Source organism: Polypterus senegalus, chromosome 3 (genome assembly GCF_016835505.1).
Source record: "Polypterus senegalus isolate Bchr_013 chromosome 3, ASM1683550v1, whole genome shotgun sequence".
Classification (NCBI taxonomy): domain Eukaryota; kingdom Metazoa; phylum Chordata; class Cladistia; order Polypteriformes; family Polypteridae; genus Polypterus; species Polypterus senegalus.
Window position 1 is genome coordinate 34697762 of NC_053156.1, and position 21410 is coordinate 34719171.

Here is a 21410-nt window from a genome sequence, read left to right on the forward strand (position 1 = left end):
GAGCGCCGACAAAACCGCTAACTGGTTTTCGACAAATGCGCGCCGACAAAATTGCCATGACAAAATCGCAAGAGAGGCCAAGAGAGTGGGACGCCCTTGCTGCAATTCTTTCTACATATGCAGGGCGTGATCTTAAGGACTATCTGTGTGCCGTGCTGATGGCATGCCGCGTCTCATAATATTGACTTCTAAAATAAACATTATTATATATGCTTTAAACTAGTAATTCATATTTAATGAAACTTTCGCGATTTTGTCAGGGCGATGTTGTCGGCGCATTTTAATCGGCACTATTTTGTCAGCGCACATATGTCTATCATGCAAATGTCGGGTCACATAACTACCATCTCACTGTTGCACAAATGACCTGGCCTGACACATAGCCCCCTGCATGCTCTCCGTGTTTCCGTTTAGGGCTGTCCCCACAGATCTTCTTTTCTTTCTCTGCTCTCACATTTGTATCCACGAGTTTAAATTTGGTTTCACTGGGATTCAAAGATGGCTGTGTATTGATTGACAAACATTCCAGAAATAGGTTCAGTCCGACAGTCCTCTGATCAACTGGAATGGCCCATTCTACTTTAGAATACACTGTCTTCACACTTGTGCGTGTAAACGACAGTGATGCCCCAGTCGATCAGTTGCCAATATTAACTCCAAATAACTATATTGATTGATCAGAAAATCGGACAAAACCTAATTCTTTTTTTGCATTGTACCCTCCCCCACCATAACCTATTGTCTATGAGAGAGGAGCGAAAGCTTTAGATTCATCAAATAATTCCATCTCTGGTTTCTTTAGATTCATCAAATAATTCCATCTCTGGTTTCACGACATTTTAGGGTCTCCTGATGCCAAAAATATTGATATGTTAATGATGGCTATGTTTTTGTCTGTGTGTCACAGATTCTAGAGGACGGCCTAGAGCTAACACAGCTAGACGTAAAAATACCAAACTTGAAACTTAAGCCTGTTATGAGATGACGATGTGCTGATTAGTTTTGGAGCCAAATCGTGCAAGAAAAAGTGGCACTCTAGAGGAACCCTCATATACCGCAATTCTACAATTAGTTATGAAATCTTCTTATCAAATGCTATCATAATGACCTATTTTATGATCAGAAAGATCAACAGAGCGGTAAATAATTACGGAAATGTTATAGAATAGTTCGGGTAACTTGGTTCCTTGGATGTAAAGACTACTGATGCTCATGTCCAAAATTTTTCAGCATTTCCTTTCTAATGTTTACAGTCATTTAGTTGCAGTGCTCCTTTATGCAAATATCATGGTAATTGAGGTCATGCACGTGTTGTTATGCTGCCGGAACCTTCTGTAAGCTGAGAGCAACCAGGCAGGCATTAGAATAGAAAGAAGACTGGAATGTTGACTTTTACAATAAATAACACGGATTAGTAAATTAAGAAAAAAGAATCTGAGAAATTGTCCTGTACATGGAGAGGAAAAACAAACTTATGTGTTGTTCAGCTGAGCATGGAGTGGAAGAAGAGTGGCGGGTGGTCGACAGACATTTAAAGAGAAGCTGCTTTAATGAGGTCAGACATTTTCATTTTATCCTTTACTGAAGTGGACACTCCCTGTGTGGACGGCCAGCAAACTTGTGTTTAGTACAGCACCTCACAATCTGAAATCAAAAATGAAGAGTTTACCTTTGTTGCTTTTTAAACAATAGGCTTGTTGGTGGTAAGGTGCCAGGGTGACCCTGTTCTCCTTCATATTCTTTATTATGTAAACCTTAACAGAAATTCTATACTCCTACCTACACTACTTTTTATTACTATGATTTCAAGTAACGTAATACCAGTACCAGAACATGCAGGAGAAAAAGTTATACATTTACTCATAAATAAATTAACCTTAAGGTTTCCAATTGTGCCTAAAGATAAGCAAAGTAAGAAATGTGAATGTGACAACAAAAGCATTACCACCTAATGAGCAGCAGTTCATGTTGTATCCATGTTCTTACCACCAGGCGGCTGTCTGTCTTTTTATTCTCTGGTTCGGCAGCATGGACTGTGGGAATATGGCAGTTGACAGAGGAGGTCACCTCAGAGAAAGAGGGAGAGAGTTTCGTTGTTAGCCTATCCTTATGTTCATCCAGCCTTCTGGATGTACCTTCCGAAACAATGGGCCAACCCCTCTGCTTGTTTAGGCCTGACACAGCTCAGGTACATTCAGCCCCCATTCCAGACCCTGCATTGCTCCAGGAAGGAGAACAAGTGCCATAAATGTTAGCTGCCCCTTCCACTTCAGGCTGTGCTGGCCTCTTAACAGCCTTTCATTTCGGCCCACCTGTATTCCCCGAGGCCAGCTGACTAGTCACTTTCTGAGATGTCATCATGACTAGTTTTATCTGTAGCAAATGCAACCATTGGTTTGTAACATATTAGTATTTTTTCTTATGGTTTTATCATTTTTAGTTTCTCCTGCAGGGAGTACAACAACTGGCTTCCAAAGTATTATTGTTTTTTCTTTGATTTTATTACTACTAGTTTTACCTGTAGTAAGTACAACAATTGGTTTCTAAAGTTTCATTTTTTTAAGTACACATTAATATCATAATATTATAACAACCAAATGTGTCTATTTTGTGTGTAAGCTTGTTAAGCATGTCAGGTTTGTATCTTATTAATAAACATCCTATAAACGTTTTATTAGAATTGTGGCCTATAATTATGTCATGTTTACTATTTTTATATATTTTGTGAACATATTTAATTAGTTAAAAAAATTTAATTTCAAAGGGTTTTATTGATTTTACTATTTTATATTGTCACTGAACAATAACAGAATTGAATTTCTTAATAAAAAATGAGCAGGTAAAACCTATGGTCTGCGGAATAATTGTAAAAATACGAGTTTAAAATCGAACATAATGCCTCGACATGACTAGTTCTGTAGGTGATTCTTGTAAAAAAAAAAAAATGAAATGGATAAAGAAAAAATCGGGAATGTGCTCTTCTTGACTTTCTCATATACTGAGAGAGAGGAAAAGGTCATTAGAGCGTCTTCCAGTTGCACAATATTTATCAGATATCATATCTCTTTGTTTCTCATCATAACTAACTGCTAATATTGATACACAATTATCTATCTCTGTTTATAATCAAACTTTATATTCAAATGATATTTTCACACTTAGGGAGGTCAAAAACGGTGGTGGAAGTTTTTCATGACTATATATGCATTACCTAGATTATGTGCAAAGTAAAAAGAGTTCACCTAAAAATATAGAAAAAGAGTTAGTACAGTATTATATAATCTTTGTTGCAATAAATTCTTATAGGTAAAAGTGCATTTAGCAACATTTAACTATGATAATGATGGTGGAAAAAATATATAAAATTAAAAGTAGGAACACGACAGGAACGTAGCAGCTTATTGTTCTCATTACATTGTTATATTTACATGACATGTTCAATGTTTACATGTTATTGTTAAACTAATGATGTATAATTTAAAATAGAATTAATGATAGTTATTGAAAGAACATGCATTATAGTGAATACAGTTTTAATATCCTGTACACATTTATATTTCCCTGATACAAAAAATTTGGATGGTTGTTTAAATAAAATACTACTTCCGTTTGAGTAATTTTTCTCAAATTTCATATCTGCTTGCTTTTTATCTTTCTAAATATCTATACAAAATTTGAATCATTTATCTGTAATTATAACCATAGATTATTTGAAAATTTGCAAAAGTATTCAGTTCAAGTATCACTAATGGTTACACATAGACAGAGATAATTTCATAAATGGTATTTTCGGACATAGGAAGGTTCATCAAAATCTCGAGGTCAAATTTTTTAACAATCCCTATACTTGCTTAATACGATGTATACGAGAAAGTAAAAAAAAAATAATAAGAATCAGTCAATTCTGTGCACAAAACAATAATTTGTTGGAGGAACTTAGTTCAGTTCTGTGAACCAATGTCCATGTAAATTAATTAAGCAATTTAAACTCTGCTCAGATTGGTTACTCTAACCAGAGTGGAAGGAAGCTGATGAACAAAACTTAAAATTAAAGTTACACAAGATTATGTAAATTAACAGCTGTCACCATAAATCAGTTTAGTTAAACCAGATTACCGAAATTTAATTTAAAATTGACTTCTTAATGTGACACCCAAGGAATCAGTCAGTTGTGTTAGAAATGGACAGGCAAAGCCCTCAGACCTGCTCACTTTGAGGAAAACCAATGGCGCTCTGCTGAGTTATGGCAAAAATGCCTGAAGTTTAGGGAACGTCGCCCATAGTGTGGACGAAATCTCAGACCCAACAGCAGGTGCGGTTATAAAGCAGCTTTATTTTCAGAGTCACGGTGAGAAGAGTTTCAGAAAAGCAGACAATCAAATATACATGACAGCGTCAGGGCTCTTCTGAACCCCGTCTGTTGGGTGGGGTCCAGTTTTATACCCCTAGAATGCGTAATTTAATATCATTATAAAATGTAACAGTCAACAACATTTATTATACACAAACCTTTAGCCTCTTCAACGCCCTTATGCAACTTGATTTCTTGGCTCCTTTTGTTATGGCGTTCAGATGTAAGCTAAGGGAAAACGTGATAAGGCAGACTCATGTGTGGAATGCTCAGACCTTGAGTCCTTTGCACAAACATTTTTCTGTTTGCTAAAACAAAGCATGCTATTACATGGTTTTGTAAAGCTTACTTCTCAGACATGAATTAGTACAAGGGAACGAAGAGAACATTCGTCTTCCACATTCCCCCCTTTTTTAGCAAACAAAAATATTTGATCAGGGAGAGTTGAGTAGGAAAGGGTAGGAGAGGGGGATGGAGTGGAGTGGGTGGAGGAGTGTGGGGTGGCGGTGCTGATCTGAAGCATTTTTTCTTTGTGTAAAAAGTAAGCCTTTGCCATCGAGGCAGTAAAATACTTGGATACAATGTATCTTATCAAGGGAACAATACAGCAAGCTACAAGCAGGAGAACAATTAAAGCAACCGTAAGAGAGATGAAAACTGATTTAAGCCATTGGCCCCAGGACCCAAAAGTGGACATAAACCATTTGTCCCAAGGATTAGAAATGCCAGAATTAGTAGCTAGTTCATGTCAAATCAGCTAAAGCACGGGTGATTGATCCATCAGGAGCTGTATTATTAGGGATATAGGTACAGCATGCATCACCAAACATAGCACAAACGCCTCCTTTCTCAGCCAAGAGCATATCTAAAGCCAATCGATTTTGCCAGGTCATGAGGGATGTTTTATCAAGTTGCTCATGGATACCTTCAACAGCTTCTTTAGTAAAATTTAAGAATCTTTGTTGATTATAATAGAGGTAATTAATCCAATCTACATTTTTGTTTATAGTAACCTGAGGAAAAATAGACTCAAATTCGGCAACAACTTGGTCCCTTGCCTTGAACTTATCAGGGACTCCACGAGGGACTCGAATGGAATCAAAATACACCCCAGGGCCATGTAGGGAAAACTGGGAAGGGTCCACAGAATGGGGTTGACGATGTCGGCCAAACATGGTCACCACATGGAAGGCAGTTAAAGGGAAAAGTCGGAAAGGCATAACAAATTGTATTAAAGCAGAAGTGCCAGTCCAGTCAGGTGGAAGGATGTCAAGCAATTTAGACCTATGGCACATCCACCAAATATCAGTATTCTGAGTAATCAGAAAAATTGATAATTTGGAAGCTAAAGAGGAAGAATTAATCGGAAAAGTTTGGAAACAAAAAGAGGATGGGATATTACCAACATTTGTGCCACGAGAGGAAGTAAGGTTTCTAAAAAAACAGGTATAAATACCTTCATCAGGCTGGAATATCGGGGGAGTCATGGGAAGAGTAGGGGGAAAAAGAAGGGAAAGTGTAATGTAATTAGAGTCGATTGGAATAGAGGAAGAGATAAAAAGGGCAAGTAGGCAAGGAAGGCCAGTAGGATCAGATATGTTAGAAAGAGGAAAAGGGACAGTGGCCAAATGTGGCCTAGCTATAGCACATGCATAGCAATCAGATTGATTCACTTGTCTAGCCGAATATAATACCCATTGCAGCCAACGGTTCTGATCCCCATACCCAATTTCAATAGAAAAAGTGGAAGAAGAGGTGGAAATATTCATGACCTTGACAGGGGGCGGTTTGGACCAGGGGTAGGAGAGAGGTGTGTGTGTGGGGAAATGGGAGGTGTTAGTAACAGGGTTCTCAACCTTAATTTGAAATCTCCCTAGAGGATCTATTCCAGATACATATGCCCCTAAAATACAGGTTCCTGAATCATGTAAAGAAGGGTTCTTCAGAGTAATGATCAAAGGGTTACAATGGTATTCGGCACATTCATGAGGGGCATGTCCTTTTATAATAGAAGAACGATATTTCAGACCATACTTCTGGGCCTTATAGGGTTAATAAACCCCAGTCATCAGTTCCAGTATTAGCCAAAACCCAGTCCCACATGTCACAGTTACTTCTGAATCCAGAGTTTGTAACAGTTACACACACATATTTGTCAGACCAGTTCCACTGGATTTGTCGATCAGTCCCACAGTCAATAATAGAACAGAAATCCACCTGAACTGATGTGGTGATTCCGAAAGGAAAAGTCAAGGTGACCAGAGCAGTCGACAAGGGGATGGAAAGACATAGTAGGACCACAATCAAGGGTGCCATCTTTTGCAATGTGAGATGTGAATCCAAGCAGGCAGTCCCTCAACTTTAACAGCATGTGGTGTCTACAGCAGAACTTGAACGGTCCTCTCCACCGAGGGTGATGCCAATGTTTCCTTCGAGTATCTCTAGCCAGAATCCAGGTTCCTAATGGAATCGGGAGTCCTTTGATGGAGGACTAGTTCTCCAGGCCTGATTCACCTGCTCGTGGACTTCCTTCAGAGAAGCTCGGAGACCTGTAAGACTGGAAAGAAGATCATTGTCCACAGTATGCAGTGTAACATTACCTATGACCATGCCAACTGGCATGGTCCATCCGGTCAGAATTTCGAATGGCGACAGCCCTAACTGCCAATGTGTTCTTCCCTTAATCCCATCAAGGCCAGAGGCAGAGCATCAGGCCAAGTTAAATTTGTTTGCTCACAGATTTTAGCCAATTTAGATTGCAAGGTACCATTGCATCGTTCCACAATACCTCCACTCTGGGGGTGGTATTTGCAATAATGATGCACATTTATCTGGAGCCAGGTGGTTAATTCATTTATAATGGAATTTAGTGGGTGCCATTATCAGTTTGTAATTTCTGTGGTATTCCCCATCTAGGAATGATTTCCTTTATCAAAGCTTTTGCCACAGGTTTGGCATCTGCATGTTTGGAAGGGAAAGCTTCCACCCATCGGAGAACACATCAACAATTACTTAACAGTATCGGTACCCCTTTGATGGTGTTAATTCAATGAAGTCCATTTGAAGGTGTTCGAATGGACCCATTAGGTTAGGTGTAATGGCGGGACTTACCTGGGTGCCCTTTCCTACATTAAACTTTTGACATAATGCACAGCACCTGCAGAACTGCTCTGCATATGTAGAGAAACCTACAGCTTCCCAATATTTTTCAACATCTTGAACCATGGCGTCTTTTCCAGCATGGTCTAGGCCATGGGCGATTTTTCCATACCTGGGAAAGAAGCTTTTGGGAGGAAAGGTTTGTTAGTTTGCTTATGGGTCCAGACTCCATCAGAGAGGGACCCTTCTTTGGACCATTTTCTCTTCTCTGTGTCCGTGGCTGCATTCTGTAAAGAAATAATTTGATTATCAGTGTCCTGGTCATTTCTCTGTTGGAATAAAAAGATTGGTGTGTTATTATACGCAGCCCGTTTAGCAAAATGATCAGCTAATTTGTTTCCTTTTGCTGACAGGATCCTGTTTTCCTATGTGAGCTTGACATTTAACGATCGCTAGCTTTGATGGTTTCGTTATGGCCTCTAAGAGGGATTCTTTTAGTTTTTTATGTTGAATGGGCTTGCCAGTACTGGTCTTGAATCCCTGAGTTTCCATAATGCCCCATGATCATGGCAGACTCCAAAAGCATATCTAGAATCAGTATAGATAGTTACAATTTTTCCCTCTGACAACTGACAAGCTCGGTGAGAACTATCAACTCAGCTGCCTGCGCGCTTAAACTTGAAGAAATTCGGTTTGCTTCCAGCAGGTGGTCACCTTTGACCACTGCATAGCTGGTTGAAGGTGTTCCATTTTCCAATCATAAAGAACATCCATCCACAAAAATTATCTCTCCTGTTCCTAAGGGTGTTTCCTGTAGGTCTGGTCTAGGTTTTATAACCTTAGTTATTTTATCATGACAGTTGTGTCCCCTTGATTTTCAGTTGGAAGCAATGTAGCTGGATTTAAGGTGGAGCACCTTTCTATGGTAACGTTTGACAATGTACAGAGTATATTTTGGTAGTGTATTTCCCTAGCAGTAGTGAGATGTGAGGTTTTAGCCTGTACTAAAATGGAGTGTACGGCGTGAGGCACTTTTACCACTAGGGGGCTCATGAGCACATATCTGTACTGGCTAGCACGGCCTCTGTTGTGGCTGCTACAGCTCTGAGACAGGTTGGATGTCCCACAGCCACTGGATCCAATTTTTTCAAAAAATAGGCTAAGCCTTTGTTTTTTCTCCATGGAGTTGTGTAAAAATGCATTCATATATCCCCTTTTCGTCCACAAACAGAGTGAATGGACGAGATAGTCAACAGTCCCAACGCATGCAAACAGTAGGGCATTTTTTTTTTTAAGTTACATAGAGCCTTCCCAGCTTGATCTTTCCATGCCACCTGACCAGAAAGGGGGAGATCAGGGGTGACCGCTAAAGTTTGCAAAAGCTGTGCTCTTTCATTGAAGTTTAAAATCCATTGCCGGCAGTATCCTATAATGCCTAATACAGACACAACCTGTTGCTTTGTAACATGTCTTGGTCTAGGAAGATTTTGAATGGTGTTTATACGGTCGCTAGAGAGAGAGAGCTCTTGTTTCACAAGAAATGTCATGACCTGAATATTTCACGGTTGTTTGAATTAACTGCAGTTTTGTTTTAGAAACTTTGTGGCCATTTTCTGCTAAATAATAACAATTGCTGAGTATCCGTGCACAATCTGCTTCGTAGTACTACACAACATTCCACATACTGTATCAATACACTGTCTTTATCTAGCCTTTTAAATTTTGAGCAAGAGCTTATCCAATACACAAGGGCTACAATATATCCCTGAGGCATAACGGTCCATGTCCAACGGCGGGTTTTGGAAAGTAAAGGCAAACCAGAATTGAGAGTCGGGGTGCAAAGGAATACAACAATAAGCATTAGCAAAGTCAATAACAGAGAAATAACAGGCGGACGAGGGTATCGTAGAAAGAATAGTGGAAGGATTAGTAACAATAGGTGCCCTAGGAAAAACTGCAGAATTTACGTGTCGAAGATCTTAAACAAAAACGCCATGAACCGTCAGCCTTTTAAACAGGTAAAACGGGGGAGTTGACTGGAGAGTGTTTAATTTGAATGATTGCTCCACGTTTCACGAGATCGGAATGTACGGCGGAGATGCCAGCCTCTGCTGCTGGAGACAGAGGATACTGGGAGCGATGTGGGCAGAAGGAGGATTTTGGGTAAATCACCAGTGGCTCACAGTGTGCTATCCTTCCATAATCATTTTTCCCCTGGGACCAAAGTGCATCGGGAAGTGAGGAAAGCCAAGTCGGACAGGCGGTTTGCAATGAAAAATCAGAAAGGGAAAGACGGCACAATGCATGATGTACTAAAAAATCATTTTGAAGCACAAACTTAGTTATCAAATGATCTGAGGTATCAAAGATACCGAAGCAACATGTAGCCAGTCCGTCCTATTGAAACATTGTTCCACCCAATCCCCAATTTCAACTCAGTGAACGGTGCTATAATTGGCTAAAGAAAAACATGGGGAACCAACCTCCGAAATAGAAAACGCTTTGGGAATATGTGAAGTGCACTGACAGCAGCAGCTGTGTGTGCATTAGAAAAAAATGCAAGGGATATGAAGGGTCTCTGGGCTATACCTGAAAGAGAAAAGATTCTAACCAAGGTGTGTCCACTTCAGAAGGGAAGTACTGGGCAGTGCAGTGGAGGGTGTTGGGGACTTGCAAGTGGGGAAAAGAATATAAGAGTGTAGGGCTTTAGAAGAATGGTGTGTGAGGAGATGTTCAGGGTCCAGGCTGCAAAAGAGGGCTTAGTGTGGGGAGGTTTGGCACAGGAATTTAGAAATAGAATAGTGAAACCCTCATTTGGTTAGAGAAATAGAGAGGGAGAGCTTAGTCATCAGATCCCTTCCTAACAGATTAACAGGGCAGAGCTGATTTAACAAAAAGGTGCATCAAAGTGGAACCAATGGAATGAAGCTGAACTCGAAGAGGTTTAGACACCAGTAAAAATGTGGTTGTCCAGAAGCACTAAGAACAGTCAGTGTATCGTTCGAGGCAGACTAGAAAAGCAGTTTTAGTGCCATTCAGCAAAGTCAATAAAGGATCTGTGTCCCATGGCAAGTGAGCAAAGGCAACTGAAAAGAGTGGCTGGGGTCCCTGTGAAAGGAATATCCTCAGGTTCAGGTAAGGAAGGTGGGGAGGAAGCTGATGTGGGCAATTGCTGCAGAAGTGTCCCATCGTAACAGGCAAGATGTGTAGGTGCTTGATCTGAGGGAGAGGCGGCTGAGCAGACGAAGAATTCGGATTAGGAAGTAAAAATCCACGACCTCTCCCCCGGCTTCGCCCCTGTTCTCGGAAAATCCACGTCTTTCACGTCCTCTCCCCCTGCCTGAGCTCCACCTGCATAATAATTCATTTGTGCCGCGATTAACTTGGTCTGAGTGTCTGACTCTTTTTGTTTAGTCTGTCGTTCAGCATGCTCCGCGTGTCTTTTAACTTCATCAAAAGTGGCACTTTCCCATCCAAATACAGGACGTGCGTACTTTATTTTGAATATCACTTCTGAGTCCTGACAGAAAAGGAGGAACTGCTGCCTTGACGGTCATCTGGGCTTCTAAGCCAGAATGGTTTGTCATCAAGTCCTGAATGCGGTGTGCCCATTCATCTACTGTCTCATCTTTCTTTTGTTTGGCAGCTGAAAAGGTATCAGTCGGTGCCCTTTTTATATTTTGCAGCTATTGCAGTTTTCACAGATTCCCATTTGGCAAGGAAAGGACCCTCATTATTTTGTCCACGAGGCAATGCCTCATTCCAATGCCACTGTACTCCATTATGCTGCCCATAATTGACAGTAGCCCAAGTGGTGCCCATCTTTCTGCGTAGCACTTGGGTCCACTCGGCTGCACCGGGTTATATATGTTGTCTAGTTGCTGCACCTGTTCCACAAACTTCAACCCACCGATTACCTTACGATCAGGCAATTTGGACACTACGTCTGTCAGCTCTTGAATATCCAGTTACGTGTATCATTACAGTAGTGGGGTTATCGTTTCCTGGGGCAGTGTGGGATCGTGTCGGGGGTCAGGAACCTCAATTAAAGGGCATGAAAATGTGGATGCTAAAGGTTTTCAGGGGTCTTATCTCTGAGGGTTTTGGTTCTAGCACGTTGTGAAATGGAGGGCTTTTTGTAAGTTAGAAAGCCTCCCATAGCCCCTAACAAGTGGCCGTCAGTCTCATCATCAGGATGTGTAAGTGAGGAGGGTCGCACTGATATTGTTCATCAAAGAAATCATCAGTAACTGGGGCATCGGTAACCACAGGAGCCGTTGGGGCAATGATTGAATGTGGCAGTGGAAGGGGTTGTGGGTAAAGTGTTGGGAAGAAGCACTGGATATAAAAGTTTTTTATTTTTATCACTCCTTCTCCTCCTTCCTTCAGACTGGGGTCCCGTATCAGCCTACACTTTCTGTAAAGCTATAAGCAGCTGTTCTTTTTCCTTTCTATTCTTAAGTTCAGCAACTAAAAGCTCATTCCGTTTTGTGCCGCTTCCAACGTACGGTCTTTAATAACCAATTCCCATCTGTCATAAATATCCATCCGATAAGGACCTCCATTACAACAACCCTGTGTATTTCTGCACAGTATTTTTCTAATTCATATCTCCAGTTCCTTCCACTGGCCATCCACCTCCACTGTCCTTATTCCACCTCCTACATGTTTTTTAATTCCTGTCTTCTTTTCAATGAGCTTTCTAGTGAACCCGCCTTTCGATCCCGACTAGGAGCCTGGCGATCCCCCGAAAATAATCCTTCTAACGTTAGGTTTTAGGACTCTTGGGGACTGTTTGACTGGCTACTGATTGTTTTTCCCATAGTGAGTGGCAGGATCTCAGCAGAAAGTGACTCAGCCCTCGATAAACCCCGTTCCACCCGCCGTCCGCTCCTATTCCCGGATTACAGCTTCAGGTGACTTCGTGTCCGTTATTTGCATCAGCAGAATCCTACATCAATACGCCCCGTGGAGTCCAGGATATGGAGGTTTTACCCGATCCCTTCATCAGACGGTTTGTATGCGTCAATCTGCCAGGGTATTGTCTCCGTCACCTTAGCAACCCGTTGAAACAAGAGTATGACCAGACAGCAGATGAAAACCTCGACCTCCCGTTTATTTAGACACACATTCTCTAAATACGCCCTTTCACCCCCGTTCCTCAAATTATTATAGGAGCGTGCCACTCGCCTTTTCTAATCCTTTCCACAGGGGTGACTAGCTAACATTCACACTGTGCCGTTTTCCGTAGGGTCCCAAGTCACTTTCCGTGAGCCCTTAGAACACTCCTATGTATTTTCCATACAGTATGCTTTCTTATTCTTTATTTTGCATATGCTTTTTATTCCTTTTCCTTCTATATTCATATTACTTCCAGCACACCAGTCAAACTAACAGGAATCCCCGATCTACTCACCGTGACTCCATCCACCTGCATGGAAATGCCCGTCAAGTCGTGCCTCGTATCGGCTAGGAGGAGGTCAGGGACTCCCCACGCAGGAAACGCCCAAGGCAGGCCAATCCTACATTTACCGAAGCTGGACCCGATCCGGCCGGAATCGGCTCCAACACGGTCCTCTGGACGATCCTGCACGAGGAGCCGTCTGCCGTCTCCTGCCCCCGTTGGCGCAAAACTGTGGACGAAATCTCAGACCCAACAGCAGGTGCGGTTATAAAGCAGCTTTATTTTCAGAGTCACGGTGAGAAGAGTTTCAGAAAAGCAGACAATCAAATATACATGACAGCGTCAGGGCTCTTCTGAACCCGTCTGTTGGGTGGGGTCCAGTTTTATACCCCTAGAATGCGTAATTTAATATCATTATAAAATGTAACAGTCAACAACATTTATTATACACAAACCTTTAGCCTCTTCAACGCCCCTTATGCAACTTGATTTCTTGGCTCCTTTTGTTATGGCGTTCAGATGTAAGCTAAGGGAAAACGTGATAAGGCAGACTCATGTGTGGAATGCTCAGACCTTGAGTCCTTTGCACAAACATTTTTCTGTTTGCTAAAACAAAGCATGCTATTACATGGTTTTGTAAAGCTTACTTCTCAGACATGAATTAGTACAAGGGAACGAAGAGAACATTCGTCTTCCACAATAGGAAGAGCACTGATTGACTTCATGAGGTCAAAGTATATAATAAACAAGAAGAGTCATGTCAAATATTTGCAATATGAAAAATGTGTGCTTCCATGTAAATCTTTAAAGTCCAGTTGCAATAAAAAAGGGTTTTTTATCACCCCTCTGATAGAGAACTACAAGAGGACTATAGCTCTCTTGTAAAGGATCAAAAAAAACTTCATATTCATAATCACTGACACTGCATTGAAGTAGTCTGAAATAATACCTCATGTGCTTAAGCTAGAAAATTGTTATTTGTCACTCCCTGATAGGGGTCCACAGAGGGCTTCCTCCCTTCTAAAGGATCACACATCAAAAATATTCATAGTGACTGACCTAGAAATGGTCTGAAATGATACCCCACATGCTTATGTTTGAAATCTGTCATTTTTACCTTATCAGAGTGGCTCTAAGAGGGATAAAAAATCAAATATGAAAAATGTCATCGTATTCATGATCAGCAACCTCGAAAAAGCATTAAACGGCACTCCACATTGTCTGTAATACTAGTCCCCGATTTGAGACAAGGTAACTTTGTCTCCTCGTATTCCATTAAGGGGAGCCCCCTGCGGTCGGTTGATGTGGCCTGCATACCTTTCATTTTCTTCTGATCCTCTTTTTGCTGAAGGCCACTATTAGTTTACTCTTTATTATGAAGGTGAAATTTCCTGCACTAAATATAGTCCTAAAAATAAGGGGGTTTTAGGTCTACAGTTCCAAAAACTGGGAGCCTGACATTTTGTATACCATATATATTCGCGTATGAGTCAGATCTTGAAACCCGAAAAATCGATCATAAAATCAGACCCCGACTTATACGCCTGTTCAAAAATACGACACTTAATTTTTTATTTATTTTTTTTTTACATCTTCCTGCCTCCTCCAATCTCACACCAGATTCTCAGACGCATCGAATTTTGTTGCAGCAGTGCAGTTACCAATTTCTTTCGTCACTTCAAGGACTTTTAATTTAAAACCGGCTTCACATTTTCTTCTGATTGAACATTCCATCGTAAATATGGGATGCTGTTACGGTAAAGGTGTATGAGGGTGTGAGATACAAAATACACAAATCAGTGCAAATGTCGCTTCGGAATAACCACGTGGTCATGTAGGCACAATACATAGAAAAAAAGGCTGTGTGCTCTGTGGTTACTCTCTCAGGTGGGCGTTAACATATCATAATTTCTTGGACCAATAGCGTGAGTTTTCCACATTCGACTTGTAAGACCGAAATTATAAAATACCAGAAATTATACGGTAAAACCAAGTCCTGACTTATCCACGGGAGAACTTCAACGCAAGGTTATACGGCAATTACACATCAAGATGTGCTGAACGATTATATCACATGTGGGGGCTTTCTCAGAAGTTAGAAGGCGTTGGACAAATTGAAGTGATCTGAAAACATTCTTATGAACAAAGAACCTCAAACGTGTTGTGTTTTTGAGTATAATATGAAGTTGGTGGTCAAAGCCCGAAAGTCCTGATTGGAGCTTTGCTAGTAGGCGGGGCATTGGGGCTTCTTCTTTCTCGGCCATTGCTGGGTGGCGTCTCTTCAGTATCTGTCAGTCTGTCTGTCTGTCTGTCTGTCTCTCTAGCTCTCCATCTCTTGCACTCTCCTTATTGAGAAATGATGAATTGCGTCATGTGCGATAGATAAATGAAACATTTATGAAAAGCAAGTGATTTTTGTATTTTTTAAATAAGATTAATTCTTGTTTTATTCCAGTTTTTGAATATAAAAAAAAACATTGTGTAATGACATTTTGCTTTTGTTTTTGCTTTTTTTTTCTTCAGAATGAATTCATTTGTAGATAAACTATATATTTTTTTAAGATTAGCAGAACAACAGATTGGATTCATTTTCTTGATGGTTGTTTTGTTTTTTGTTTTTTTGTTTTTTTTTCTTCTTTTCCTTCTTCTTCTTGTTCTTGTTCTTGTTCTTTTTTTTGCCACAGTAATCTTTTTGAATTTTCTCTTTCTCTCTTCCCTCCCCCCTCCTGCTCTAAATCCTAGGTCCGCTCACAAAAAAACACGATGAATCCACGATCAACAGCCCCCGAGACGAAGGTATTTTTGCTGCATGTTTTTTTTTTTTTCTTGTCCTTTTTTTGGGGAAAATGTGCTACACGATTAAGTAGATAATTAAATGAGTAAATTAATATTTTGTATAGTCCCATTTTTGTATCTTTATAAAGCTCTTTAAAAACATATGTAATTTTATAAAATCTTTATAAGCAATCATTTTTGAATGTTTTTCAGATTTGAATGTTGTTCAATTTTTGAGCTTTTCTTGTGTCTAGCAAAACTGTTTGATTTTATTTTTTTTTTGAACAACAAAAGGCTTCTTTTTGTTCTGTTTTTCTTTCTTTTTTTTTTTGGTAAGAAATCATTTTTTAGCTTCTACTTCACATTCAATCCCCTCATTCCCAGGTATCTACTGTATGAATACTAAAATAAGTTGGAATTTTAACTTGAAACTCGCTGCAGCACTGCCACCTGCTCTGCTTAGGGCTCCAGCTGCCGTCGGCTGGCGCCTCATTCAGCTCGGCGAGGCCTGCGAGCGCTTTGTCTTGATTGCATTTTCATTCGTTTTCAGTTGGAAGTGAAGACTTGGCAACATCAGACTGAGCTGGAAGATACAATTGTGAAATAATATAGCTGATTGTAACAGTCACTCCGATCCAAAAGGGTTAATGAATAGACCATGCCAGAAAGAGACAGGAAGAAAAAAAAATGGAGAAAGAATGGCAATGCAGACCTGAGCATCCATTTGTTTGTTTTTTGGTGTGTATGCTAGACGATCACATTATATAGCGCCTTTCACATCTTGGCCTTTCTCACTCTCTCTTTTATAATGCTCTGCATACATCATATAGTGCCCTCATATCTACCTGTCAGTCTATCTGTCTGTCTTTCATTGTGTACTTCAAATATAAACATGTGGCATACTGTAGGTCCCATTCTATCTATCTATCTATCTATCTATCTATCTATCTATCTATCTATCTATCTATCTATCTATCTATCTATCTTTAAGTGTCTTTCAAAATCTATATCTCTTTATCTATTTTATAGTGCCTTTCACAGTCTGTCTATCTCTCTATCTGTTATATAGTGCCTTTCACATTTATCTATCTGTCTGTCTATGTTATGAAGTTATGAAGACACAGACATTTTTGATGATTGAGGCCGTCTGGACAGCCCACCCTCTCTTGGGCATTCTGCAGTGTTTTATAAGTTTGTGCTGGACAGTCTACTAAGAAGACAGAATGCTTTCTTTCTCGGATTCTCCCTTGCTTTCTAAGGTTCGTAGTGTCTCTGGCATCTTTCCCATGGGCAGCAATAGCAGCTCAGCAGTAGAGCAGTGGGAACAATAGTGTCAGCAGGATTCCCAGAAGTAAAACAGAATTAAGTAGGGTCAGTTACCACTGTACCACTGTTGTCAAGCTTATGTTTTTTCGTACAGTAAATAACTAAAAAAACAGAAATGGAATGAGAACAGCTTTCAAGCCGCTCTGGTGAGAGTATCCATGATTAAATTAGTGAACCCTCAGCCTGAGACTGTAGGGGTTACTTTTACAAAAGCAGGCAGATTGTTTCACAGCTCTTTGGCCTGTAGCTAAATGCCAGACCTCTTACTGTTGTCTTATTAATCCTCAGAATCTTTACTGGACTGGAATCTTGAGATCAACATGCACCCTCTGGTTTGTATATTTTGATAAATTCAGATTGATAAGTAGGACTGAGGCCATTTTAAGCTTTATATTTTAAAAGGATTATTTTGAAATTGTCTCTACATTTACCTTGAAGACAGTGTAACGACTCAAGAACTGGAGTTATGTGGTTGTTCTTTCTAGTTCTTGTAATGATTCTTGCAGGAGAAATTTGAAATAATTGAAAGCTCCATATAGAACGGGTTATGCAGCATTGCAGCAGTCAATCCTACTGGAAATGAACATATAAATGAACTTCTCTGTATCCTCCATGCTTAGAAACTGCCTTATTTTACCATTTTTTTTAAGTTAGCAAAAGCAGATCTTTGTGTTGTAATGTGTATTTTAAGAGACACACTACTGTCAAAGATAACACCAAAGCAGATAAAATTAATGTTTTAAAAAGTGACATGAGATTTCTTCTATCTTCGCAATTCCCACCAATTCATAACATTTCTGTTTTTTCTGTATTCAGAGACAAGTAGTTCTCATCCATCCACTCTTTAATCAGTGACACATTTACTCATTAAGGACACCAAATATCATCTGGTCTGAAAGAAGTTTCCACCTGATTAAGACCTGAGTATGTTTGACCATGAATATTGTGTCTTCTAATGACATCCACTGCACTCGGATCCCAATCCAGGTGGTTCGTTGTGTGGTGGGTGTGACAGAGCACTATCAGCACATGCTCCCAACATTTCCTCTCCTAAAGACATCTCAGAGTAATTAGCAAGGAGAAGATGTGAGAATGGTCAGAAGACATTCACTGCTCAAATATGAGGGAGACGACCAGAAATCAGTTGTCAAGATTCCAAATTTGTGTTCTGCTAGAGATGCACGACTAGCAGACAAAGGAGCCATGACCTGGAGAAACAACGCTATCAAAATCAAAGTGGGGATTGTAATGAGCAAGCCAGTGAAGTTGTCCTGAACGCCTGAATGTAAAGTCGGGAAATACTGCCTAAAGTGCTCTTCCAGGAACTTCACTACAGAGGTTTTGGGAGTTTATCCGTAATCTTCGATAGATACAACCTGTCAGCACTGACATTTTATCCCGTCACACTGAGGACGTCACATGCTGGCTGTCCCTATCTGGTTTGTTATTTGGTTACCCTACCACAAAATTATCTGAAATGGAGGTGCCCCAGAGAAACTGAGATGGTGTCAGACACCACTAAAAAAATTTTTTATTGTTTAATACTTGTCAGAAACTAAAAGTGTTAGAATGTTTGAATTCTCCATGATTCAATATCTAAACGAGGAGAAATAACATTAAGAAAAGCCTAAGACTGTCAAGTATGTGCACTTAGGGGACATCTTCAAGTCACTAAAATTTTTATAGTGACTATACATATTTACCTCGGCAGTGACATTCATGTCTCTGGTGACCCTTCCTATGAAGTCTGTAGACGGATTGGGAGAGCATGGGGAGTCATGAGGTCATTAAAAAAGGGTGTGTGGCACTCCCCATATATTAGCAAAAAGACGAAGGTCCAAGTCTTTATAGTCCTTGTGCTTCCTGTATGCTATATGGGCGCTATCCAGTGACCTGAAATGAAGACCGTACTCCTTCAGTACTGTGTCTCTTCAGAAAATCCTTGAGTACCACTGGTTTGACTTTGTGTTGAATGAGCAGTTGTTCACGGAGTCTCGAATGAGGCACATTACCTGCACTGTGAAGGACCATCAGTTACGACACTACGGCCATGTGGCACGATTACCCAAGTGTGATCTGGCTCACAGGATCTTCATTGTTGAGGACCCAAGCGGCTGGTCCAGGCCAAGGGGACACCTATGTAACACATGGCTGCGGCAGATAGTAGGTCATTTCTGGAGGATGGGACTGGACCGTGTGTCTGCCTGGGGGGTTGCCATCCGGGATCCCAAGCTGTTTCATCATGACCTTACCTGATCTGTAAATATTTAACCAATGTAACAAAAGACACAAAACAAAATCCAACTTTTGGGAATTGTCCCCATTTAGTGAGGATTTCTCAAAAAATTAAAACTTGGTCTCTACTGACTTGAGTCCAAAACAGAACCGATCAAATTAAGAATGGTGGACATTTATATAATGAAATAGCAGGAAGTGATGTGTTAAGCAGGTGGCATTCTGGGAACCAGAAGTAACATCATCTGGAGGTGGGATTTGGATGTTCGAAGTCCCGTGCAATGCAAGCCTGCAGTTGATCCCTCACAGAGGAGGGGGAAGAGTGTGTTTATGTCCCATTAAACCACTGTTTAAGAGGAAGTTTCTGAACAGTGGCCGCATTCCCAAGGTTCGGTGGTCACAATATATTTCTATATGATTTTTGGGTGTTGTATTCTTTTAAACAGCAAGGAATCCTAACTAGAAGACTAATAGGAGAGATCATCAAGCCCAAAATATAACCCAGAACTGTAACCCAAAAAGGTAACACAAAAGTCAGTAATCAAGGATTCTTTAAAAGGGACAAATGAAAGAAAACATGTAAAGTTATTGTTCAGAATCCTCAAACTTGGATAATTTTATATCTGTTGTGCTGATAACACAATTCATGCAATCTCTGGTATGGCAATGATAAACAAGACACAAAATAATGATGGCCAGAAATAAACAAAAAATAACAATGATCTGTTTCAAAAATTATATATCTTTGCAAATAGGAGAAAATCAAATAAGCATAAAGTGATGACGTTCCAGTCCTTTTTGCTCACCTCTGTCCTGTGGCAGAACATTCCAGAATATTATCTGTATTTTAAATCCAAATCAAATTATATTTTCAATCATTGTTATCAGCACGATGAGTGTCATTGATAATAACAAAATCTCACGGAAAGGCGCAGGATCTAAATGATTTTGAGATGATCAATGAGGTATTAAAAGTCTTGAGGTCTTGACGTGAAATATTGATTAAAAATTAAAAACAATGCCCCACTCTCATTCCTCGTAACACAAAGTGAATAATTCCAATGCTGATAGCGTGAGAGTTTTGTCAGGGACTCCTGAAGTGCTTCATCTTCTACCTGGCAAGCCTTCTGTTTAGCAGTTGCTCGTCCTCCTTAGCATTTCTGAAGTGCCTTGGTGTGGGCGTGCAGCTGACAGTGCCCTCTAGTGGCCCATTGTCCCACATCCTGTGACCACACCTCATAATCTTGAATTGACAGATGGGTTATAAAAATGGAGGGATAAGAGCGTGTGTCAGAGCCTTCACGTCTTCAAAGATTACATTAGGTGGGCTGAGCTGCAAAAACTGCGCTCATGTCTTCTGTCAGAGCTTCTTCCTTAATTAATGAATCTCAGTTAATGAAAGGGCATTTTGTAGGTTGTGTTGCAGTGGGTGCCATGGCAACAAGTGGTGTATCTACTCAGCTCTGAAAAAACGACGAGAAGAAGGGGAAAGTGAAGAATGCAGTGCTGCGGAGAGACATAGATTACAGATAAAAGGGATGTTAAGAAGGAAACATGGACAAAAATAAGAGGAGTAGAAAGCCAAGGGAAAAAAAGAATGAGGGGTTTAGAAAATGAAATAAAAAAGGACTAGCTGTAGACAGAAAAAAGACTGAGCATAAGAAGGCATGTGTGTGTGTGTGTGGGGAGAGGTATTCTAATAAAAGGAATAAGAACATAAAAAAGGGAGACTACACAGTAACTGGAGCAGGGGACACATGGTTCTGAGGTAAAGCTGGACAGAAGCAGATGGACAACAACAAGACATTAGACAAATCTGACTGGAACAGGCCATTCAGCCCCACAAACCTCACCAATCCTAACTCAAAATTCCCCAAGAATGACATCAAGCTGAATTTTGAAAGGCCCTATAGTTCTTCCTGTGACCACACTACTTGGTCATTTATCCCATGTGCCTATGAGTCTCTATATGAAGACCTTTCTAATGATTGTGCCAAATTCACCCTTTACAAGTTTCCAACTCTACTCCCTGTGTTCTTCTTGAACTCATTAAACTAAACAAATTCCCTTTATAGCTTTAATCTCCTTGGTGCTAACCCTGAGTGTGTCTCTATGTTATTACGATTAACTCTAAGTCAGACCCAGGGTGACGTTATATGCTGCAAAAAACATGAATATTTGTATGTGTTTTACCAGTCTAAGGAAACTCGTTAATATTAA

General features: G+C 40.3%; 1 protein-coding gene across 1 annotated transcript in view; it reads left to right on the forward strand.

Annotated features, from left to right (window-relative positions):
* nlgn2a (neuroligin 2a) overlaps positions 1-21410 on the forward strand; it is a 604796-nt gene that overhangs the window by 310390 nt on the left and 272996 nt on the right. Inside the window, exon 3 of the mRNA XM_039746931.1 lies at positions 15597-15650. Within this exon, the coding sequence (XP_039602865.1) occupies positions 15597-15650 (54 nt within the window). The remainder of the gene's footprint in view (positions 1-15596; positions 15651-21410) is intronic.